The sequence below is a fragment of the Pungitius pungitius genome, chromosome 12, assembly GCF_949316345.1.
Source record: "Pungitius pungitius chromosome 12, fPunPun2.1, whole genome shotgun sequence".
NCBI lineage: Eukaryota > Metazoa > Chordata > Actinopteri > Perciformes > Gasterosteidae > Pungitius > Pungitius pungitius.
Window position 1 is genome coordinate 2,202,581 of NC_084911.1, and position 22,992 is coordinate 2,225,572.

At 46.4% G+C, this 22,992-nt stretch overlaps 1 protein-coding gene across 1 annotated transcript; it reads left to right on the plus strand.

The window, feature by feature from the left end:
- The first annotated feature begins 1,904 nt into the window (after positions 1-1,904).
- myo15aa (myosin XVAa) lies at positions 1,905-22,978 on the plus strand. The gene is made up of 65 exons (XM_062566194.1): positions 1,905-1,987; positions 2,082-2,145; positions 2,316-2,425; positions 2,626-2,700; positions 3,668-3,758; positions 4,074-4,177; positions 4,289-4,352; positions 4,451-4,564; positions 4,662-4,823; positions 5,013-5,126; positions 5,695-5,753; positions 6,037-6,160; positions 6,264-6,359; positions 6,584-6,715; positions 6,814-6,939; positions 7,368-7,445; positions 7,549-7,706; positions 7,791-7,836; positions 7,935-8,059; positions 8,183-8,300; positions 8,390-8,565; positions 8,708-8,792; positions 8,933-8,986; positions 9,075-9,160; positions 9,460-9,586; positions 9,973-10,068; positions 10,194-10,429; positions 10,667-10,857; positions 11,265-11,337; positions 11,541-11,732; positions 11,852-11,964; positions 12,133-12,224; positions 13,186-13,321; positions 14,455-14,533; positions 14,578-14,608; positions 14,717-14,793; positions 15,033-15,111; positions 15,199-15,355; positions 15,603-15,750; positions 15,847-15,940; positions 16,024-16,144; positions 16,329-16,444; positions 16,633-16,692; positions 16,935-17,010; positions 17,139-17,254; positions 17,343-17,461; positions 17,568-17,709; positions 17,876-17,987; positions 18,097-18,171; positions 18,253-18,455; positions 18,628-18,752; positions 18,842-18,905; positions 19,031-19,103; positions 19,256-19,329; positions 19,409-19,491; positions 19,599-19,729; positions 19,838-19,932; positions 20,166-20,243; positions 20,355-20,451; positions 20,551-20,711; positions 20,816-20,949; positions 21,093-21,226; positions 21,320-21,453; positions 21,676-21,816; positions 22,021-22,978. Exons 1-65 carry the CDS (start codon positions 1,905-1,907, stop codon positions 22,120-22,122), a joined length of 7,131 nt encoding a protein of 2,376 aa, XP_062422178.1. The 3' UTR covers positions 22,123-22,978.
- The last annotated feature ends 14 nt before the right edge of the window (positions 22,979-22,992 follow it).

Consider the following 22,992-nt stretch of genomic DNA (forward strand, 5'->3'; position numbering starts at 1 on the left):
CGCCCCTATTACAACGCCTCAACAGGGGACTGGGGTCAGAGGTACCTCTTCATTTCTTGCTGGTGGACTGCGGACTTCCCACATCCAGGGATCGATGTTAAGGCTTCCAAGTGGCACTTTGACAATGTCCCGGGGTCCTGTTGAGTCTCAAGTTACCACTGATGTTGGAGGTGGTGTCAGTGTTGGTGGGAGGCTGTCACCCTCTGTTCTCTCTAATGCCCTGCAGAACCCAAGCCTACGTCAGGCCACCTATCGACTGCCTGATGGCTCATTCGTCACCAGAACTGAACTTGTTGAACCTTCGACAGGCCCTTCACCCCACTCTTCCTCTATGTTGTCCTCGGCCTTGCTCAATCCTACTTTGCGACAGGCCACATATCGTTTGCCTGATGGGACCCTTGTAACAAGGACAGAACCTACACCTGCAGCATCCCCTGCCTCACCAATGCTTTCCTCTGCACTGATGAACCCAAATGTACGTAAAGCCACATATAGGCTGCCTGATGGAACTTTGGTGACAAGAAATGAGCCAACACCTGAGCCTCTCCCCCCTTCACCTTCTATGCTGTCCTCTGCTCTGCTCAATCCTAATGTTCGTAAGGCCTCTTATCGATTACCAGATGGTTCATTTCTATCTCATCCGGTAGAGGAGGTGCAGAATGCTGAGAGTGCAATATCATCACCGGGTCTTTCTAACGCACTGATGAATGCCAACCTGCGTAAAGCAAAGTTTCAACTCCCAGAAGGATCATTTTCACGAAATCAAACCCAAGCTTCCACCGCTGCCTCTTCCAGTCCTAACCTTTCTGGTGCAATGTCAAACACTAAACTCAGAGGTGCTTCCTACAGACTACCAGACACAACACTTTTGAAACAGCCTCGTCCTGCTGGTCCCGCTCAGTCCCGCTCCCTTGACCTTTCCAACGCTCTCCGAAACCCAAACCTCCGATCTGCCAGCTATCGTTTGCCTGATGGAACTCTGATGACCCGCACTCAGCCCACTGCACCCCGAACACCAGACCTATCTAATGCTTTATCTAACAACCCAAACCTTCGTGGTGCAAATTACCGTCTCCCTAATGGTAATATCATGACAAGGCTTGGTTCCCCTACAGCCCCAGAACCTCGCAAACTTAATCTCTCTGGTGCGCTGCAGAACCCTCAGCTACGAGGTGCCTCTTACCGCCTACCCTCATATGCTGTAGTTTCACCCCAAGTCCAGGGATCCGGCCCCGAACAGCACTGGGCACAGGGTGCTGGAGGTGACAGCTTGGGACATCATCCGGACGTGTGGGGGGCTGAGCAAGTTCTACCTCATGGCACAGTGCAGAATCTCAATAAATGGTCCGTGTATAGGGAAGGGGAGCTGCTGGACCCCCACAGCCTGATGGGGCAGGGACAAGTTGGGAATGAACCTGGGCAGTGGAATCTCAGCAGGGAGGGGGAACCACAGGGGCACTGGTTTGACAAGGTAAACGTTTTAAATTCACGAGTCAAATTACAAGTTGAAAAACTAACTTGTCTCGATGCTTATAGTGTAATGTTGCAGTTGCAAGTATGATGCTAAGGTGAAAGCCTGGCACAGTATTTTATTTTCAGTATTAAGAAGTAATCAGAGGGATGGTAGTTTACTTGAGTAATTTATTTGTTGATGGTTGGAAGAGCAGAATATAGAAGTGTAGGTGATGGGCACGTTGAGCAGAAAAGTAAAATTTGTAAATGTATTTTGATGAGAAGATGACAAACAAGGACCCTGGATACAATCAAGATTAGAATCATTGCACAGAGTGAGAATTGATATATCCATGTGAGTGGCTGAACGTTTGAACCATTTGTGCACAGCGATATATATATGTGCATACATCACTGCCTAATTTCTAAATCTGTGTACACTTGTATTTTAGATGTACTCAATCAGAATCCTGCCCACCATGAATCCCCGCGAGCAGCGCGATGAAGATGGAGTGGAAGATATGACACAGCTAGAGTAAGTCCAAAAACCTCACACACTTGGTTTAGCTCTTTCTGAGAGAAACAAACTACAAAGTGTGACTTACATTAGTTGTACCGCTTCTCTCCAGGGAGATGCATGAAGGAGCTGTTCTGCTGAACCTGAGGAAACGATCTGAGAGGAACCTTATTTATGCAAGTATCCACCTACATACTACAATTAAACAATTGTATATATAAATGTGTATTTCTCTACTTTTCTCTGAATATAAAGTCATCTTTACAAAGCTCAACTTTTACCTTTCTTCTCCTGTTTGGAATTTTTTACATTCGTCTCATTCGATTGATTGTCTTCATTTTTTTAGACTTACATAGGTAGTATTCTGGTGTCTGTGAACCCCTACAAGATGTACAACACCTATGGGACGGACATGGTGTTGCTGTATAAGGGTCATGCTCTGGGGGAGAACCCTCCGTAAGTCATTTTCAACATCACACAGGGGACAGTAAATTACATTAAACTAACATGTAGCGCTAAAATTGTCTGCATTACGATTGAATATAATGCACACCAGAACCGTGGATGCCCCTAGGGCAGTCTACTCTGTACGAGACATCATTTGCAGATTTAATTTCATCATTGTGGAGTTGATTTAGCTGCTCCTTCTCCTCCAGGCATTTGTTTGCCATAGCAGATGCTGCTTATTCCAAAATGGTGGATGCCAAACACAACCAGGTCATAATAATCAGGTAAGAGGATATAAATACAAATTTTTGTTTTAAAAGAATGACACCGTATTATAGTGTTTGAAACCTTCCAGTGTTTTGTTTAACTTGGGATACACAGAGCCCATGAAGCTTCTTTTTTTCCATCTCAAGCTGGATTAGTGTTTGTAAATTCATGAGTGTCTGTCTGTGTCCTTCTGGTCTGCGAGCTTAAGACAGATCAAAGGCTGCCTCGCTCCCTTGTGAAGCGAATCTTAACTCGCAAACACACACACAGTCAGTGGCCATTTATACCCGACTCAGATCTAGAAGCATAGCCTAGATATACGGGACGTCCACAAATTCCACACGCCAGTGTGTGCGCTTAGAAACAATCACATTAAATACACAAACGCCCCCTCTGGCACACACCTGGAACACTCTAGCCGTACTTGGAAGGAGATACCTGTAAGGAAAGCCCAGCCAGGTCTGGGCCAGGAGAAGATTATCTTTCAAAGGTGTGTGTGTGTCCAAAGTGCACATGTGCGAACCCTGCGTTTGTGTGCAAGTCACTATTTAAGGACGGTGTTCAGTGACCAGTAATGGCCCGGTTTTTAACTATTCAGCCCGTAAGTTGAAACCTTATGCTGGAATGTGGTCATGCTGCCGGTGTCCTTAACTTCACACACACACACACACACACTCTGCCTCCCTTTGGCTAAACTTGGCTAAAGCCATGGTATTTAGCTTTAAGCTGTTGGCAGTGATCAAGTGTGTGTGCGTAAAAGCGTTTCAGGTGATTTAACCCAAAAGTGGCATTGAGTCCTTGCCCAATGCGAGACTGGCTTAAGTATATATCTGCTCTGTAGCAAAAAAAATGATCATAAGTCTGTATAGTTTCATGTGTACACTATACACTAGAGGTAGAAAGCCCTCTAAATGTTCATGAACCTAACCATCAACTATACTGAGTCAGGTTGGGGTCCATTGAGTGCATGTTACTGTGTTTCAGTGGGGAGAGCGGGTCGGGGAAAACGGAGGCCACCAAACTAGTCCTTCGCTACCTCGCAGCAATTCATCACAAATGCAATCTTGTGCAACAGGTACACACACACACACACACACACACACACACACACACAATCACACACATTTTACCGTCTTGGAGGACGTACTAATGCTATTTTTTTCCATGCATTTGTGTCTCTACTGGCTGTTCCTGGCTGCAGATTCAGGTAATGGGGTTTGATGCATTATGTGTGCTTTATATCTTAACAATCTTTACAATATTAAAACCTGGCATCACTTCATCTGATTGATGAGGAGTTAACTCATGTTTAACTCATGTTTAACTACGTATGTCACAGTCCAGCATTTAACAGCCTGCTGCTTCTCATTCGCTGTGTGTTCCTACGTAGATCCTCGAGGCAGCTCCTCTGCTGGAATCTTTTGGAAATGCCAAAACTGTACGGAACGATAATTCAAGTCGCTTTGGGAAATACATAGAGGTTTTTCTGGAGGAGTGAGTATAACATGGAGTTGCCATCTATTTTTCTGTTGCTTTTTAAAACCTACTTTTGTATTGTAAAACACTAATCACGATTATTATGAATCTCTCTCTCTTTGTGTGCAGTGGTGTGATCAGTGGTGCCATAACCTCTCAGTATCTACTGGAAAAGTCCCGTATCGTCTTTCAGGTGACACACACAAGCCAGATACTAACGATGACAGTTTTTATCTATACTTTTTATGTATGTATTAAGTAGAAAGTGTCACTTTTGTTTCTTCCCCTCAGGCCAAAGATGAGAGGAACTATCACATCTTCTACGAGATGCTGGCAGGTCTTCCCTCACAGCAGAGGCAGGCTTTCTATCTTCAAGAGGCTGAGACCTATTATTACCTCAACCAGGTAGCGGACACACTGCAGCTTCATCATCGCCTGCCTCGGGAGGAGAAACTCAAGGGATCTCTTTACTCCAACTATTATGACCTTTCTCTCCTCAAAGGGAGGTGATTGTGGAATAACAGGAAAGAATGACGCGGAGGACTTCTTGCGTCTGATCGCTGCCATGGAGATCCTTCACTTCACCCCCGAGGACCAGTCGGCCATCTTTAGAGTTCTTTCTTCCATACTCCACCTGGGCAACGTCTACTTCCAGAAATACGAGGTATTGTTTCCAAAGTGAAGTTCTTTTTTAATGTAGACAATTTAAGTAATCCAAAAACCCTTGGACATATACAGAAAAAAATGACATGAACTAAAAATTACAAAAATAAATGTAAAAAGAGCGTTGCCGATATTAAACCGATCCCGGGTGAAACGTGTTTTTTTGTCTCTTGTGTTTTCTGCACCACAGTCCGATGGCCAGGAGGTGGCGGCGGTGGTGAGCGCTCAGGAGATCAGAGTGGTGGCAGAGCTGCTGCAGATCTCTCCGGAGGGACTACAGAAAGCCATCACCTACAAAGTCACGGTCCGTATCAAACAGCTTTATGTGCGTTCATGTGTCTTAAGATATCTCTGACCTGCAAAGAAAGAGAAGCAGGTTGCTGCTAAGGTGACCAAGAAGACCCCCTCCTAAAGTAAAAAATACAGAATACTTTCATCGCGATTAGGTAAAAGTGATGAGCCTCTGTGATACCGCCGCCGAGTCTTTTTTGTCCTGCTACCTGTCAAGTGTCTGTACTCTGAACCTCTGACCTGCAATGCCCTCATTCATTAATTTATTCATGAATTCATTACGTCTTGAAAGACAAATCTCAAATCCCCATCTGATGTCACGTGGAGCCCGATTCTCTTTCTGAGTGGTAACAACATCACTTTATTAAGCACTTAAGCACACAGCTTCAAATAACTACTCAGAACTTAACTACAGACGTGACGGATGTGTCAACATGGATTATTTGGGTGTATCGCTTACATTCCACACACCTGACTACAAATACACGAACAAGCCACCGCTGTTAAACCATCACTCACTCGACACTTTTGAAACACCACTCGGGAAAAAACCTTAAAGTACCCATCTGTCTTTTCTACAGGAGACAATGAGGGACAAGATCTACACACCATTGAGTGTGGAAAGTGCTGTTGATGCCAGGTGAGAGACTGCTCCGTACACAAAGGGAAATAGTGCTGACTCTACCATTTTGTTCCTATTGAAACTAATTCATTTAAAACAGGCATGTTTCAGACTCTCTCTGCTTCAAAATCTTTAATGTATGTTAGCTGCTACATGGCCCCTTAATACCCTCCTTAACCCCTCATTTCCAAGCCACCTTAAAGAAAATATTGAATTACATATGGAACAGTCATTTTGATTTTCATGCAACATTCCTGTTGCACACACTATTGATCTGTGTTTGTTTGCCTTTGTTCTCCAGAGATGCTGTTGCCAAGATCCTGTACTCGCTGCTCTTCCATTGGTTAACGGAGAGGATCAACGCCCAGGTGTACCCCTGTCAACACAGCCTCTCCATCTCCATCCTGGACATCTACGGGTTTGAGGTACAACACACACAGACAGAGCGTCACCTGTCACTTTATTGTGTTGCATGATTGAAAGACTCCTCTGTGTGTGTGTGTGTGTGTGTGTGTCTGTGACCAATAGGATCTGGCCTTCAACAGCTTTGAGCAGCTTTGTATTAATTATGCAAACGAGTACCTGCAGTTCTTCTTCAACAGGATCTTGTTCAGGGAGGAACAGGTGAGTCGACGCCACGCCTGCAGGTCCATTCAACTACTCGCATGCACAGTTAGCCGTGCTTCACATCACTAATGCAAACACAAAATGCACATAAACGTGTACACATGCAGACAAGGATAGAAACGTACCCCTGTTAGTCCTGGAAACATTAGAAATTTAATTAGAAACAATACTGTAACATGTGAAGTCACATAGTCATCGTATTGCATGTGGTCCCTGTGCAGGAGGAGTACAGCCGGGAACAGATTCCCTGGCAGAACATCCCTTTCAGCGACAACCAGCCCTGTATTGACCTCATCGCCGCTAAGCCTCATGGAATACTGAGGATCCTGGACGACCAGAGCTCTTTCCCACAGGTGAGACACCTGGAGTGAATCTGAAGACACTTGAACACCTGTCACGGTCCACGGTTGAATTGTTGTACACGCTCTAAAATCTGCTGCTTTGTCGCCAGGCGACAGACCACACGTTCCTCCAAAAGTGTCACTATCACCATGGCAACAACCCGTTGTATCAGAAGCCAAAGATGCCCCTCCCAGAGATGACCATCAAGCACTTTGCCGGCCGGGTCACCTACCAGGTACGCAGCTCCTCATTGGCTGCTCTCAGGTGAAAGAACCTGCGGCTGGCACAGATTTGTTTGATTCACTGTCATCAATGATGTCATCGATGACCTCTGACCTCTACCACTCACATACTCCTGTTTTAAAGCATTGCAGCAGCAAGGTGTCTGTTGGTCGGTCATCCAGCTCTTGGTTTCTATCTGAATATCTGATTTTAATATACTTTGATATACAGACTTCTATCATCAGGGGGATATGAGTTTTGTTTCAATAATCCATCCTCTAGTTTCTCGACATTTCAATCAAAACAACAAGTGTCTTCTTCATGGATGCCATTACAGGAAAAGAGTTTGCTATTCATAGGCCAGAAGAACAAGTTATGGAAATGCAGCTGGAACAGAGGGAATCCACCAATAATCCACCAATAATTGTCTCGATGACGCAGGTTCAGAAGTTCCTCGATAAGAACTACGACCAGGTCCGTCAGGATGTCCTGGACCTTTTCATTCAGAGCAAGAACAAGGTGAGAGGAGACCAATGTCTTCATATCAACGTATGCATTTACCTTTTCTAATCTGCGTGAACATGAACAATTGCGGTAAAATGTGTTTTCTGTGCGTGTCCAGATGGTGTCAAACCTCTTCCTGAGTCACGCAGAGGTCACAGGTCAGCAGAGAGGAGGTCGCATGAGGAAGAGCAGCACAGTCACCAGAAAATACCAAGCTCCCACCGTCAGCAACAAGTTCCAACAGTCCCTGTTCGAGCTGGTGGAGAAGATGGAGAGGTGATCATGGGTGGAGTTTGTGAACATTAATAAAGGATGAGCAGGAAATGTTATTTACTTCTCTGCTTTATTCTTCCACTTTAGGTGCAACCCTTTTTTTGTTCGCTGCATCAAGCCAAATAACATGAAGGTAGATGTTCAGGCATTCTGTCCTCCTCCTGGTGATACCGATCGTTCGCTTGCACAAACCCAGCCTCACATATGTCATCGTTTGACACCCGTGTTCAGCGGCCAGGTGTGTTTGAGGACGACTTGGTCATCAGCCAGCTGAGCCACTGCGGGGCCCTCGAGACCATCAGGATCCGTCGAGAGGGGTATCCTGTCAGGATGCCATTCTACGAATTCCTCTTCAGGTGACGCACAGTATTAATCACCGGATGGTGGTTAGCATGCAAAGTGATAGTGTGACAAGATGGACAAGAGATTATTAAACCTGGATAACCAATAACCGGCTTTTTGCTCGTGTCTCCTCCCAGGTATAAGTCTCTGGTGGGGATGCGAGAACCTCCAGCTGCAAACGGAGAGAACTGTGTGATAATGCTCAGTAAGCTGTGTCTGCTGAGACCAGGAGCTTATCACATAGGAGTCACAAAGGTCAGGTTTCTCCTCGCGTTTACTCGTGTTTAGAAAGAAATTAAAAAAATCAGCAACACAAAGCCACAACATCTGTGTGTGTGTGGCAGATGTTTCTGAAGGAGGACATCTACCAACTGTTGGAGAGTAAGCGGGAGCGCTCCCGCCAGCTGGCGGCTCTCACCTTGCAGCGGTACATCCGCATGTTCTTCGTGAGGAAACGCTTTGTGGCCTTCCGCAAAAAGATCATCGGGCTGCAGGCCCAGTGCCGAGGCTTCCTCGCAAGGTGGGCTTCTCAGAAACCTTCATGGTTGCGTCGTATTAGATATAAAAAAAACATTTTTTAAACGATGACGATGCGGCATGTGACATGAGGTACGAGTCACGTGTTAATGCTGGTTCTGCGATTCCTTTATTCTGCCCTAAAGGAAACGCTATGTGAAGACGAGGGAGAGCCTAGTTCGGTTCCGCTCTTACGTCCACATGTACGTCAACCGCAAGCAATACATCAAGGTACGTCTGCTTTGAAAGGGACAGCGTACGGAAACCTTCATTCCCCTCATGAGTCACTTATGGGAGTTGAACCCATTCTGCAGGAATTATCTTGTTCCAATTTCATGTTCAGTGTGGGATTTCTGTGATCTGTTTTGCAGTGGAAGTTTGAGGAAAAGAGGAAAGCTGAAGAGGAGAGTAGGAGGAAAGAGATGGTGAAATGGAACTCTGGGCAGTATACAAGTAGCGTGTTTTACTGGACGGCTTTGGCAGTCGGTCAGTAAACATCTGAATCTCTTCCAGGAGCTGACCAAGAGGGAGGTGGTTAATGTCACACACTTGGTGATTCCTGCAGAGCTGGGCGCGTTGCTGCAGGCGGCAGGAGGTCCGTGAATGTCCGTCTTCCTTTATGCGGAGCCCCCATTGATGTGAACACGCATATTATTCATGAACCCAATAGCTCAGCCCTTCGTTCAGCTCTGTGAACCCGTCTCATCTCATCGGCACTGATTGACTCAAACGTTCCTGACAGCGAGGGACAATATTTCAGCCGCATGCCTGCAGCACAGTACATGTGTTATGCATCTTAGTAGTGTCTCCTTTTTAAAGTGGCATTTCTGTTGCTGTGTACTTTAAAATGTATCATCACGCAGACTGGTTGTCGGTTTGTCTCTCTCGTTCTAGTCAGGAGGGAGCTGCACTCAGACTGTCTGGCTCTGCTTCAAGCTCCTCATATCCAAGAAGTAGCTGAACTCACTCTGCCTCTGGACATCAACAACTACCCGTTCTACCGCTATGTGCAGATCTACTTCAGGGTGAGATCTACCCCCTACAGTGTTAAAGCATATATACGCTCAATTTCAATATTTATTGTGTTGAATTATAAAAGAAAGGATCTAGAGACACTTTCTGTGTCTAGACTGTATTCAATAATTTAGAGGGACTCAACATCCCACGTGAGTAGGTGGGAAGAATAAACTCCCCCCTCAATAGGGAGAAGCCTGATTCTGATCTGAAAAAAACAAGAAGTTCTGCATCTGGATGTTTTTACGCTAACAGCTAATCCCCTGAGCATTGGACATTATGAGTGAGAGGGTCAAAGTTCACAATGTTATGATCAGATAGTTTGACTCAACAGAAATACAACTTATAGTGATGGCGGTCAGCAAGTGTTACCTTTGTAAGTTTTTTGTTTCTGTAGGAACCAAAGTTTGGGATGTTGATGGCACCTCTGGAGTCACCTCTGACCCGCGTGGAGGACGACCTGAGAGCAGAAGCCGTAGAGCTCTTCATCATGGTAGACTCCATATTCACCCATGAATCTTCACTGCTGTCCTTCACAAAGATAAAGGCTCACTACGCCACAATAGCTATAAAATACAACTCTTCGTGGTGTGATTTTTGCCGTTGTTTTGCTTTCAGGTATTACGATTCATGGGGGACCCTCACCTCAACGGGGCACAGGAAAACATCTTTGGGAATTACATCATCCAGAGGGGCCTGTCATCTCCCGGGTTGCAGGACGAGATCCTGGCTCAGGTGGTCAACCAGGTGTGGAGGAACGTTAACTACGACAACGCCGAGAGGGGCTGGCTGCTGCTGCTGGCTTGTGTTTGCTGCTTCGCGCCGTCGACCAAGATGGAAAAATATCTACTGAAGTGAGACATCGCACACACGAAGACGTACACCAAACAGACATCCTGTTGCTGAAAATATACTGTTGGTAGGAATTTAATACGCGTGAATAAAAAGAGTGCAGAATAATAACTTGTGCTTCCGGAATATTTAATGCTTTGGTTACAGTTTGAATTAAGTAATTAGTAAGTTGCGTAAAGGATGGATTGAATGGGGTTCGTGGAGCAAACTTTTAACCCTCGGGCGACCTTTCCCTCCAGGTTTGTCTCTGACCACGCCCCTGCTGGCTGCCAGGCGTTACTGCAACACAGACTTATCCAAGCCAATCAGAAGACACAGCTGGGGTCCGGCTCCGCCCCCGAGACGGCGCGGACCTATCCGCTGTCGCTGCTGGAGTGGACGGCCAATAGGAAGAAGGCCAGCATGGTGTTACACGTGCACTGTTTTGATGGTGAGAAGCATCTCTTATTTTTTTACATACCACACAATCTTCACTTTTGTGACGGAAACGCAAGCAACTGTAGAAATATTCACAACATATACCCGCTGAAGTAGTCTTTGTTTCTCCAAACGCTCTAATGAGATAAGCTCTTTCATTGAGTTACAACACTATTTATTATTAATTTCCACTCAGGATCAGGTAATAAAATGGCCGTGATCTTGGTCATAGAATTCCACACTTTGTTTTTAGTAGATGGATTTAATTTCGCAAGTCGAAGTGCCCTTGAGCAAGACTTTTAACCTCGAGTTACTCCCCCGGATGCTTTGAATCAGCTCCTAAATGTCCAGCATGGGTTAGACGCAGAGGCCACGTCTGTACAAGTATGTGTGACATATTGTTACTATATTAATTCATAGGTGGATCGTTCTTGTGTCCGGTCCATTCCTGGACCAGCGGAGAGGATTTAGCAGCCGATGTGCTGCGCCACAGGTGACCATAGCTCACATTTAGTATTAGACACAAAAGTTAAACTGATTCATTTTATTCTCACGGCTCTTCTTAAATATGAGTGACCTCCTGAAATGTCTTTAATTTGTATTTACACCTAATTTCATCTAAAACTCCTTCCCCATGATGGTAGTGGTAAGTGTACGCTTAGAATGCTGAGGTGTTTGAAACGTCTCCTGTCGCAGGGGAGTGTCGGACTGGTGGAGGGGGAGTTCCGTCCTGATGAAGGAGCACGGCCAGTGGGTGGAGTTAGCGGCTCACGACTACGTGATGGACCTGATCGCCGACCTGGAGCTGCCGCCTGACTTCCCGAAGCAGAAAAGCTTCTTCGTCATCAGCACCGACGACCCCGCCGGGGTCAGAGCCAAAGCCGGCCTGTCAGTACACGAAACGCAGATGTTTTAAATCAAGGGTACCAAAAGAATACCCAAGAAAAGAAAGAACCTATTTTGCTATTTCCCTTCCTCTCTCCTCTCCTCGTCTCCTCCCCTCTCAGTGCCATGTTTGGCAGCGGCTTTGAGTCGGATGAGGAGCTCCCTCCGGCCTTCCCACTCCGCACGAGCGGACCGGCCTGCAGTCTGCACGACTCTGACGGTTACTACAGCCACGGTACACAGACACACACAAAAATGCATCTTATTCAGTGTGTAAATCTGGTGCACCTGCAGACACAAGTCACGAGTGCTGTTAAACAGAATGGCAGCTTACTTCTGTTGGAAGGTTTTGGACCGTGGTCATTAAAAGGCGCTCTGCTCTGTCTCTGCGTGTTTCCGGCAGAGTCGGACGCTTTCAGCGACGGTCAGACTCAGAGAGGAATGGACCGCTACCTGGACAGCCTGTTCGACCCCGTGCTGTCAGACAGCAGCGTGGTAAGTTCTGACCGAAAACAACCACAACCACATCCATGTGTGTGGAAGAAACAGCGTTTTTTTTCCCTCCATTGTGTCGCTCTCAGTCAAAGAAAAGACTTCAAAGGAACCCCCCCCCCCCCGGGAACATTTACTGTATTTTCTTTTATAAGCTAATCAAGCCAAACAATCACAAAAGAAGTTCTTGTTACCCGCAGCTCTTAAATGCAAAAAAAAAAAAAAAACTGTCACGTCATGGTGCCACCACCCGATCTGCCCTGTGTGAACGGGAGTGTTGATGGATGAGAGGCACATGTGATCCACGGCTTCTGTTTGTGTATGAATGGAGCGATCCGGTTACTGAGGGACTTACCGTATTTACCCGCAGCAGCAGGCAGAACTCGTGCCCTCTGTGCCGAGACCAGCTTCACGTGTTGTTCTGTAAAACCCATCGTAAGAAGCTGAGTGAGGAGAGGTCTGTTTTATGCGGTGACTACGGTTCTCACGGGCACTTTCAAACTAAAATATCATATCTGTGAGTTAGATTTTCATAAGACTTCTACTTCAATGAAACCAAAAGATCTCTCTTGGACTTCCTGTTGATGAAGTTTATGATGATGCATAGGAGACTATATTATGTTCAGATGCAACTGCTGCTTCTTGAAATGTAAATCACCTCACTTTAAGAATAAAGTATGACATTGGCGTTGGTTATGCTGCAGAAGAGTTTGCACGGGACCGGGACCACTTCTTTAGGAGCTTCTCCTCCAGTGTGTACGGTACTTCCTGCAGAGTATTTAGTTGCTTTATCTCTGCTGACGCACTCACACAGGGTCCAAATCAACCAGTACACACACACACACACACACACACACACACACACACCTCATCCAGCTCTTCATGTCTCTCAAACTCCACTTTCTGAACATCCCCTACGGTCCTTTTCCATCTGCTGAATCTCCCACTTCTCTCTGGCTTCCAGGACATTGAAAAAGCAGGAGGTTTGTCAGCGAGGATGAAGGGAGGAGGAGGTATCGGCATCACCGGAGGAGGCAGAGGAGAAGAGGAGAGTCAAACGCCTTCCAGCCGACCTTTTCCACCAGGAATACATCCCGGAGGTAAAAGATGCATGTTTTTCTATGTTTTCTGTTAATTACCTCCAATGTTTTTTCTATTCGTTTTTTTATAAATATTATATTTCAACATGCATGTGGTTTTCATTCATTGCTCCAAGTTTTAGATTTTCTTTTGTTGTTTTTTTCTCTCTTCAGCTTGTTCTCAGTTGGTTCTAAGTTCTTGCCATTAGTCTCAGGTTGGCAAGTAGTGGATAAATAGATCCCTGAATACTGGAAACAGGACCAAGTCAAGTACACGAGTAAAAGTGAGCAGAAGTTGAAAGGAAAATAATTTCAATATGAAATGCACTTTAACACAGTGATAAATTCAAAGATTAGAAAATATGAAATCAGTCCCAAATCTTTTCAGTTTTCAACAGAACGCAAATTATAGATGGAGAAATGTTTCTACTAATTCATCTAATTTAACTTCAGAAAGACCTACAGTTAAAAGCTCAATTGACACAAAACTTTCCTGAACACAAACATAGAGCTTCAAATTAGCATTATTTTATCCCTCAGTGCATCTCAACATTTTACTGCAAACTGTCATTTAATAATTTCTTGAATGTCCCGAATGCAGCCTGTTGATTTCCAGGTCTTCTGAAGTCACTCAGACACGTGGTTTCATGGGTTAAACGATAATGCTGCTTCCTCCTCCTCAAACGACCTGACTGTGACTTACTGCTGCTGTTATGTTGTTATTTCCATGTTGTTATTGCCATGTTGGTACAGGCTGAGGTGTCTCAGTGACGCTGAGGAGTAAACCTTCAGGTGTACGGTTCACCAACCTTAAACTGTAGCTCGGAGGCTCTAATGAGCAGACCTCATAGATAATACATGGACAGCGATTAACTGTAACCACAGATGACTCCTATACTCTCAATAGGCATCTCTCTCTCTTTTGTATTGTTCACATTTCTCACTAACAGCAGACAAATGATGACTGAGAAGGAAAAGGCAGTAAAGGAGATTACTAAAAATGGACCTAAATATGCAAACTGCATGGAGGTTGATTACATAGTTTTAACATCTCTTTGTTGGATCTCAGCTAGCATTAAGTCGGCGTGTTCAAGGGAGGCGAAGCAGAGCTGTTCCTAACTCTCCCCCTGTTCCCTGACCCGTTGCTCCTCAAGCTGTGCCGGTGCTTCCGGTAGCAGGAGGAATGATGCCCCCCATCCCTGCCATGCCCATCCCCTCCCACCACCATCACCACCAGCATCACCAACAGCAGCAGCAGCTCCGCCCGCAGCAACATCAGCAACAGCAGCAGCCTCAGCAATTCCACCAGTACCACCTCCCCCGTCACCCCGAACACCAACACACTCCTCCCACTGTCCCTCCCTCCACCCGTGTGGCACCAAACCCGTCGGCCGCTCGTGCGCCTCCTCCCCATAGGGATCACGTAGCTTCCCCGCCCTCGCCCCCGGTCACGCCCGCGATTCCGGGCTTTCCGGTGATGACGGGCTTTCCAGGTACGGAGCATCGGGTGTGTGTCCCGGCGTGTTTTGGCCAGAAGCATGTTGGCGTGGAGCAGTCGCAATTCGTGTTGATTTGAAAAGTCCCCTTTACGCCTCGCGCTTCAGTGTGAGGTGGTAAAGTTCCTCCGTGTGGATTGTTTGAAGGGGTGGAGCCTAAAGGGTCTGTTGCCGTGAGCTGTGTGTGTTTGTGTGTGTGTGTGTGTGTGTCTCTTTACTAAATTATGTTAATGGGTTTATACCTTCCTAGGATCGGAGCACACGGTACTGACCCAACAGCAACAGGCCATCATCAACCAGCAAGCTATCATTCTGGTTCGTCCTATCAAACGTTTTTATGGACAACTCGCACACATGTTAACAGCATGTCAACATACAGCTATGTGTGTGTGTGTGTTGCAGGCCCAGCAGATGACCATGCAGGCCATTGCGATCCAGCAGCAGATGCTGTCTTCCTTCCCCCCCAATGCCCCTGCGCCCCAGTCACCCCCCTCCCACCATCACACACACCCGCCAGAAGAGTCGCCGTACAGGTCTGCTGCTGTTCAGCGCAAGACGAGTAAGATTCACACTCTCTAAACAAGCCAAGTCAGTCGTTGTGTAGGTAGAATGCCAACATTACAGCAGCAGGGAGCCCCATGCTTTAATAGCTCGGTTTTTCGTGAACTGAAAGTTACTCAAGTACTCCGACAAGACTGTATAGAATAGATCAATACATGGTGACTCTGTGTCTCGCATGTCTGGTTGTGCACCTCCACTCAAGAAAATGATTTCATGACGGAACTAAATCCAAATCCACATTCCAGGTCCCACACGTGGCCCCCCTCCGGAGGAAGTGGTCCGATCCAGTGGGAGTAACTCGGAGCGCATCGATCCCAGCCACAACATCAAAGACATCATCAAACACCACCAGCCTGCTGACGTCACCACCTCTGCTGGACCCGCCGCTCCGAGGTGACACGCTGAGGACTTCCTGCCGTAACCAACGCAACACAGACTATGCTGTTTTCTAATGTCTAATACGTCCTGTCTGTGTGTGCCTGTGTGTAGGAAAGGGGATGGAAATATGTTTGCCAAGAAGCCGGACCCACATGATGAAGCTATGGAGATCCTTAAAGATCAGATGTCAAACCCACCACAAGCGGTACCCCGACTCCACACCTACCACACACACACAGACACACACACACACACAAGCTGAAATAATATCAGACTGTTTTGTCTCAGACGCAAAGGAAGCCTCAATCCTTCCTGCGTAAAGAAGAGGGAGGAGTTAAGGTTTCCAAGACAACCACGTCTCGCCCCGTGGGGCCAACTAGCTTGAGCCTAAGCCCCGCCCCCACTCCAGGTGAGCTTTTTACACAGTAATGTGACATCAATGGCCACTAATAAACGGGAGAGTGACAGAAATGTCTAGACTCCTTTTACTTGTGTATGTGAAATGAGTGAATTGGAAGGGCATGGTCCTGTGTGTGTGTGTGTGTGTGTGTGTGTGTGTGTGTGTGTGTGTGTGTGTGCCCGCATGCTTCCAGTCTCTAGGGAGTTGCCAGTAGAGGAGGAGATCATTCAGACTCAACTTCACAGCAGGACTAGTGATGAATATTATACGTACTCTAACGTCCCGTGGAAACTCTACATGAGGAAAGAGGTGCGTTTCATCAGCACACAACACAGCAACATAAACAAGGTTACAACAAATAACATTCTGAAATACACACAGCAAAAACATTTGTGATTCAAATTAAACATCATTCCAAGGCTTTGATATCAAGGTGTTGATTATTTCAAATCATATAATAAAATGTTTCCATGTTCTTTTTCTTTGTATATTTCTAGGTTTTCTATCCGAAAGAGACCTTGAACAGTCCGCTGGTTCTGGACCTCATTTTCAGACAGGTCGATTTATGTTTTCTCACTTATTTACATTTACTCATTTATCAATTTTTTGAGTCACTTTGTTCAATCAAGTTTCTCATCACAGCAAAGTCTAGTTTATGGTAATTAAAGTTAAGGTCATAAGGAGACCGCAGAGAGAGGTCATTCTATAGGTTCTATGGAATTCTATAAAGACAGCAATAATTAACTATCTAAAGGGAATTCCACACCAGCAGATTTGAATTCGTGATTGTGTCCTGCAGGTTGTACACGACACCTTCTCTGAGGCCTGCATCCGAATCACCCAGGAGGAGAGACAGAAGATGAAAGCCTTATTTGGTAGGAGAAAACCCATCCTTAAATAACTTGACCTTGGTACAGTACACTTCCCAACATCTTCCAGACCTGAAATCCTTTCCAACCCACTGGATGCGATAACTCAAACTCCTCCTCCGTGCCGTTCACAGCCGAGAACAAAGTGGAGCAGATGTCAGGAACCCACGACGAGAGCGCGAAGAAGAAAGTGGTCGGGATGGCCAGAGACTTGTGGGAGATTTACTTCTCCCGCCTCTTCCCAGCCTCTGTGAGTTCTCGTCACCTTTCCTGGCGTTCATGAGTTCGTCTATAAAGTGGGGGGATATTCCCTCTCTAAATATGCTGAACACTTCCAGGGCAGTGTGGGCACAGGAGTGCAGGTGCTGTCCGTGTCTCACAAAGGCATCAAGCTGCTGAGGATGGTGAGGAGCAGCTCTGCTGCTTCAGACTACTTCAGAGTGCTGAGGCCTTACAGGTGAGCCTCGTTAAACTCAGGGAGAGCTGAGCTTAGCCTTCTCCTGCATGTCTCCTCAATGTGACTGGAGTGACCCCTTTTTTTTTACCCTTCACTTCCTGCTCAGCTACTCGGACATCCTGTTTGTGTCGATTCCCTCTAAGAACATGCTAGAGTTCAACCTGACCAACGAGAAGCTGATCCTGTTCTCGGCGAAGGCCCCGCAGGTCAAGCACATGATCGACTACTTCCTCACGGAGCTGAAGAAGGTCAGAGGTCGTCTGTGTGTGTCTGATGTAATGTAATGTAAAGCTCTTGCTTGAAGATGCTTTTGGACAAAACAGTGGTTTGGTTCTCATCTTTTTTTAAATTTGTGTTAATGCTGAAAAGTCTCTTAAACATTTTCTGCATCTTGACCTGTCAAATCTGGGTCAGGACTCGGAGTACATGGTGGCGGTGAGGAACTCCGTCACCGAGGACAGGACGCTGCTCAGCTTCCACAAAGGAGACATCATCAGACTGCAGCACATGGACGGGCTGGAGGCCGGTGAGACACACACACACACACACACACACACAATGTGAGCCGTGTAAAGTACGTCCCCGTCTCCTCTGTGTCTCACGCCGTGTCCGTCACGCTGCTTGTGTGTGTCCAGGCAAACATTACGGCTGCATAGTGAGGAAGAAGGTCATGCTTCTGGAGGAGCTGAAGAGGGACACTCTGGAGTTCGGTGGGTGTGTGTGCTGTTGAGTTTGGCGTTTTTAGTTTTGTGGGTTTTCTTAGATCTTCTGATGTGTGTGTGTGTGTACAGGCTGGCGGTTCGGGGCTGTCTACGGAAAATCCGGAGTGTTTCCCAGCGAGTACGTGCGCTCTGTGGCCGCCCCGGACTTCCTGGCTCTCCCCGCTGAGCGCGTGGAGCCTCGAGACCGACAGGGACGAGTCGCCGCCTCGGCGGCCATCGCCGTGGCGATGGGCTCGGCCGTAGCCGCCCATGAGCTCGACCTCTCCACAGAGGTGCGGATCAGGAAGTTGTTTAATCACAGTCGCGGATGAGATGTCAGATGAACAGAAAAAAAATTGGATCCCAAAGCGAGAACATAACATATTTCGGCATGAACGAATCATCTCATGTCACGTTGAAGCTGCTGTTTCTACAGTGTGCAGGTGAATGTTTTGTCTTGGTCAGGTCGTAAATGAGGTGTACGGGGACGGCCTGAGCGTCGGACTGGACGATCTGCCTCTCCACGGCGGTCAGTACCACATGACCGAGTTCGCCAAGAAGTACTTCAGAGAGGCGCAGAGGAACAGAAGGTCAGACAACGCGCGCGTTGTATGACATCACGGACACAACATTTTCACACGCACGGTTCATAACTGCGGCCTGTGGTTGTTCGCTACAGTGATCATAAAGCCAAAAAGGGGAAGGAGGGCAGGGACCCTGTGGACATGGTCAGGTTCTCCAAGGTAACGCGGCTGAGTTTTCTTTAAGCTTTCGTGCATCCTTTTAACGTTAATGTGAAATGTGAAATGTTAACTGTCCTTTTTATCGCTCTACGAGTACAGTTCCTTTTTTCTTTGTTGTGTGTTAGTCTCCGATCCAGGAGTCTCTGATCGACTTCTCAGACAGCGGGATGAACAGGATGGCTGCCGACATTTTCTTGGGTGAGAGGAGAGTAAAGGAAAGGAGGGATGGACACAGATAGTAGGTGATAGTAGGTGGAGGAGGAAGGTTGATTATTTAGGAAAAGAAAAAGCGACTTCCGTTTCTTTTCTTGTATCATAGTTTGTTTTCACATTGATTGTTTTTCGTCCAGCCATAATGAAGTTCATGGGAGACTTCCCGCTGAAAGGTCAGACGGAACAGGATCTGGTCACCACTATACTGAAGGTACAAAGATCACAAGAGTCCCTCAAAACAGATGATGTATTTATGTGAAATTTAAAGTGCTTAATGCATCTGCTTCTAGTTGAGTGGCGAACATGGCCTGATCAAGGATGAAGTCTACTGCCAGTTGATGAAGCAAGTCACCAGCAACACCAGCGCCAAACCGTGAGACTCCTCGACCTTTGACCTCGCACACATAGGACCTCTATCGCGGCCGGAGCCGGGCTTACCTCTTCTCCTGTGTGTGTTTGTGTGTGTGTGTGTTTGTGCAGGGACAGCTGTCAGAGAGGCTGGAGGCTGCTCTACATCCTGGCAGCTTTCCATCGCTGCTCCGATGTCATGAAGCCGTTTGTGTTGAAGTTCCTGCAGGACGCCTGCGACAGCCCCGGGATGCAGTACCAAGGTGGGCCATCCAGCCCTCACGTCTGATTGACAGAAGCCACATTATGGGTCCGTCTCCAGCAGTCTGACTGTTCTTGGTTATCGTCGATGTGCTGCTCTGAATTGACAGGCGTTGCTAAGGCTTGTGAGCAGAATCTGAGGAGGACTTTTCAATACGGCGGACGTATTCAGTATCCCAACAGCATGGAACTCAAGGCTATGCTGGTTAGTCTCTTTCACACACAATTCAGCAGGTTTGATTCAATCTCACTTGTCTCCATCATTTGAGCCTCATCTTTGTCATAAACAATGCTTGTTGTATCATTAATTAGAGATGAATGTTTAGCGGTTTTAGGAAGGCCTTCGTCCCGTTTTAAGTGTGAGTTTGTTTGACACACCTCACGCTGGTGTTAGCGTAGCGTATGACGTTGCTCTTCTGATGGTTTGCTTGTGTGCAGGCCGGTCGGAGCTCCAAGAGACAGGTGTTCCTGCTGCCAGGTGGGATCGAACGCCACCTGAAGATCAAGACGTGCTCGGTGAGTGACTCAACACACACACACACACACACACACACACAAGAAAAGCATCATGCCTATGGTAGCATCTAGCCCCGAGTGTAGAATCTCGACTTAATGTCTTTATTTCAGGTTGCTTTGGACGTCATCGAGGAGCTCTGCTACGAGATGGAACTTCACAGGATGGAGGCTTTGGATGAATACGCCGTCTTCTTGGTCACACACAAAGGTTTAACACGGCTTTAGGATGTTATAGCAGAGACCTAAAAGAAGCTCTTAATTTAGACTAATACACTCCAGATAATAATCCAAGTGTGTTTCCGTGCAGGTCAGAATGTGCGTCCTCTGAACAAGCGGGAATACATCCTGGACATCGCTACGGAGGCGGAGCCAGTGGACGCCAACTACAGTCTGTGGTTCAGGAGGGTCATATGGAGTCAGGCTCTCAAACTCGACAACGAACTTTACGTGACCATGCACTACAACCAGGTAGACGGCGTGAAGTGAAGCTGGACGGAGCCCCTGTAGATATTTCCTATGTGTCAGTTTGCTGTTACTGTCCAGTGTTCATAATTGGAGGAGCTCTTTTGAAGGTGCTGCCGGACTACCTGAAGGCCTTGATGAGCGTGGTGCCTCACGGCAAGGCCAGCGACCCGCAACTGCAGCAGATCGCCAGACTGGCCGCCCTGCAGCACCGTGCCAAGGACACCGTCTACCTGCCCACGCTGTAAATCCCGTGTGCACAAGACATGCTCACTTTTTTTCGGAGCTGTGATCTTTCCATCCACGTGCATCATCAACGTTGATGTTCAGCTGCTTTTTTTTCCCGGTGTGTCACCGTTTTTTTGCTTTGTTGTGGGTGATTTTCAGCCGCGAGGTGCAGGAGTGCGTCCCCCCGCAGTTCTACAGCAAACAGGGTTCACAGCTTTGGCTGAACATGACGATTCAACACATGCAGCAGGTCCAGCCCCTAAACCCACACCAGGCCCGTGCACAGTTCCTCGGTGAGACTTCTGACCTCATTTATCACACGACGACACTCACCAGCTCTCTAGGAATCCAGCTCTGACTGTCTGAATGTCCTGCGTTCGTCCCAGGTCTGGTCAGTGCCTTCCCCAAGTTTGGCTCCTCCTTCTTCTACATCCAGAGCTGTAGCTCCTCCTCCATCCACGCCCCGTGCATCCTGGCTGTAAATCTGAACGGACTTCACTTTCTTAACAAGGATACTCACGTGGGTCAATCATCCATGCGAGTCGTCCACTAAAGATGAAGGAATTTACGCTAAAAGCAAACTCTTATTATTACAAAAATATACGCTTTAGCTCCCCCTGTTGGTCGTTGAATTCACTGTCTGCTTTCATCTGTTAAATTCCATAATGTGCATATACTGTATCTGTTTCATTGTGTGTGTCTTCGCACATATATTTATTTGTGTGTGTGCGTGCGTGAATAGGAGGCGATGGTGCGTTTCCCTCTGAAGGAGGTGCAGTCAACTCGAACTCAGAGGCCGAATTCAGGCTCCAGTTATCCGTACGTGGAGATCATGATCGGAGACCTGCTGAACCAGCGCATCACACAGCTGCAGCTGGAGCAGGTGTGTGTGTGTGTGTGTGTGTGTGCGCGTGCGTGTGTGTGTGTGTGTGTGTGTGAGAGAGAGAGCGTGAGATACAGACAGAGAGTTGAGAGTTGATGCAGGAGAGCTGCAGTTATAATATCTATATGTGTTTTTTTAAGTGCATTTCCCTCACAAACGCATGTTTCTGCGTGTTGCGTGTGTGCTTTGTTTGTGCGTTTCCAGGGCCTGGAGCTGTGCCGAGTCGTCGCCATGCACATGGAGAACATGTTGTCAGTCAGAGAAAAGAGACTCACTTTGCCACCAAGTGAAATCACCCTTCTATAAGAAAAAAACCCTTCTCACACACACGCACACACAGAGAAGTCACGCTTTATGCCTCATAAATTAACTGCATCTACCTCTGCTTAGAAAATAGAATAGATTGATGCTTATATGGTACAACAGGTAAACTCACTGAGCTGCAAGATTATTGTCTTCATTAATCATTCTATATAATCCATATATCCGATAAGTGCGAAATATTAAAAGCAAAACTCCAAACCCTAAATATGTTGTAAATAAAACTGGATAAAAAGCATCACATTATATTTAATATTCATATTTTGAACACCGGAACAATTCAATTTTGGGGTATTTCACTTTGAGAGTTAAATGTTTTCACACAAAGTCAGATATCCATAAGGGACCAAACCTATTGTTTTTAGTTTACATTTTTTTCTAGCCAAAACTTTGTCTTTGCCATTGCTGCTTTATAGGGGGGAAAAGTGCAATAGAGGAGGCCTGATTAATTTACTTAACTTCCCCACTTCAGCAGAGTTGTGTTGGCATTGATCTGAAATGTGATCTTGCACTGAACACGTGTAAAATATGGTGTGGTTTTCTCTCTACAAATTGAAATGTGAAACATAAGTGGAACCGTATGTTCCCAGAAACATTATTAGATGCTTGTGGTTTGACACGATACATAAACTTTTCTTTGGGATAAAAAAGCATACAATACATTTTTTATGAACCCTTTTTTCTGATGAAAAAAAGACAGATAATTGAGGGAAAGCCGTGATGAGAAAACGTGTGGCGCACAGATAAAGGCCACAACACTGAAGTTTTTGCACTAATTAGATTAATTATTTATACAATGTTTTTGTAAATATCTGTTGTACATAACCAATGAATGTGATTAATGCTGTAAATTAA

Bases quoted from the DNA above. Each gene is read 5' to 3' on its own strand.
- myo15aa (XM_062566194.1), top strand. From the start codon at position 1,905: ATGTACTCAATCAGAATCCTGCCCACCATGAATCCCCGCGAGCAGCGC. The intron at 17,462-17,567 runs GTGAGCCTCGTT...CTTCCTGCTCAG, and splicing joins AGAGTGCTGAGGCCTTACAG to CTACTCGGACATCCTGTTTG. The intron at 21,227-21,319 runs GTGAGACTTCTG...CGTTCGTCCCAG, and splicing joins GGCCCGTGCACAGTTCCTCG to GTCTGGTCAGTGCCTTCCCC.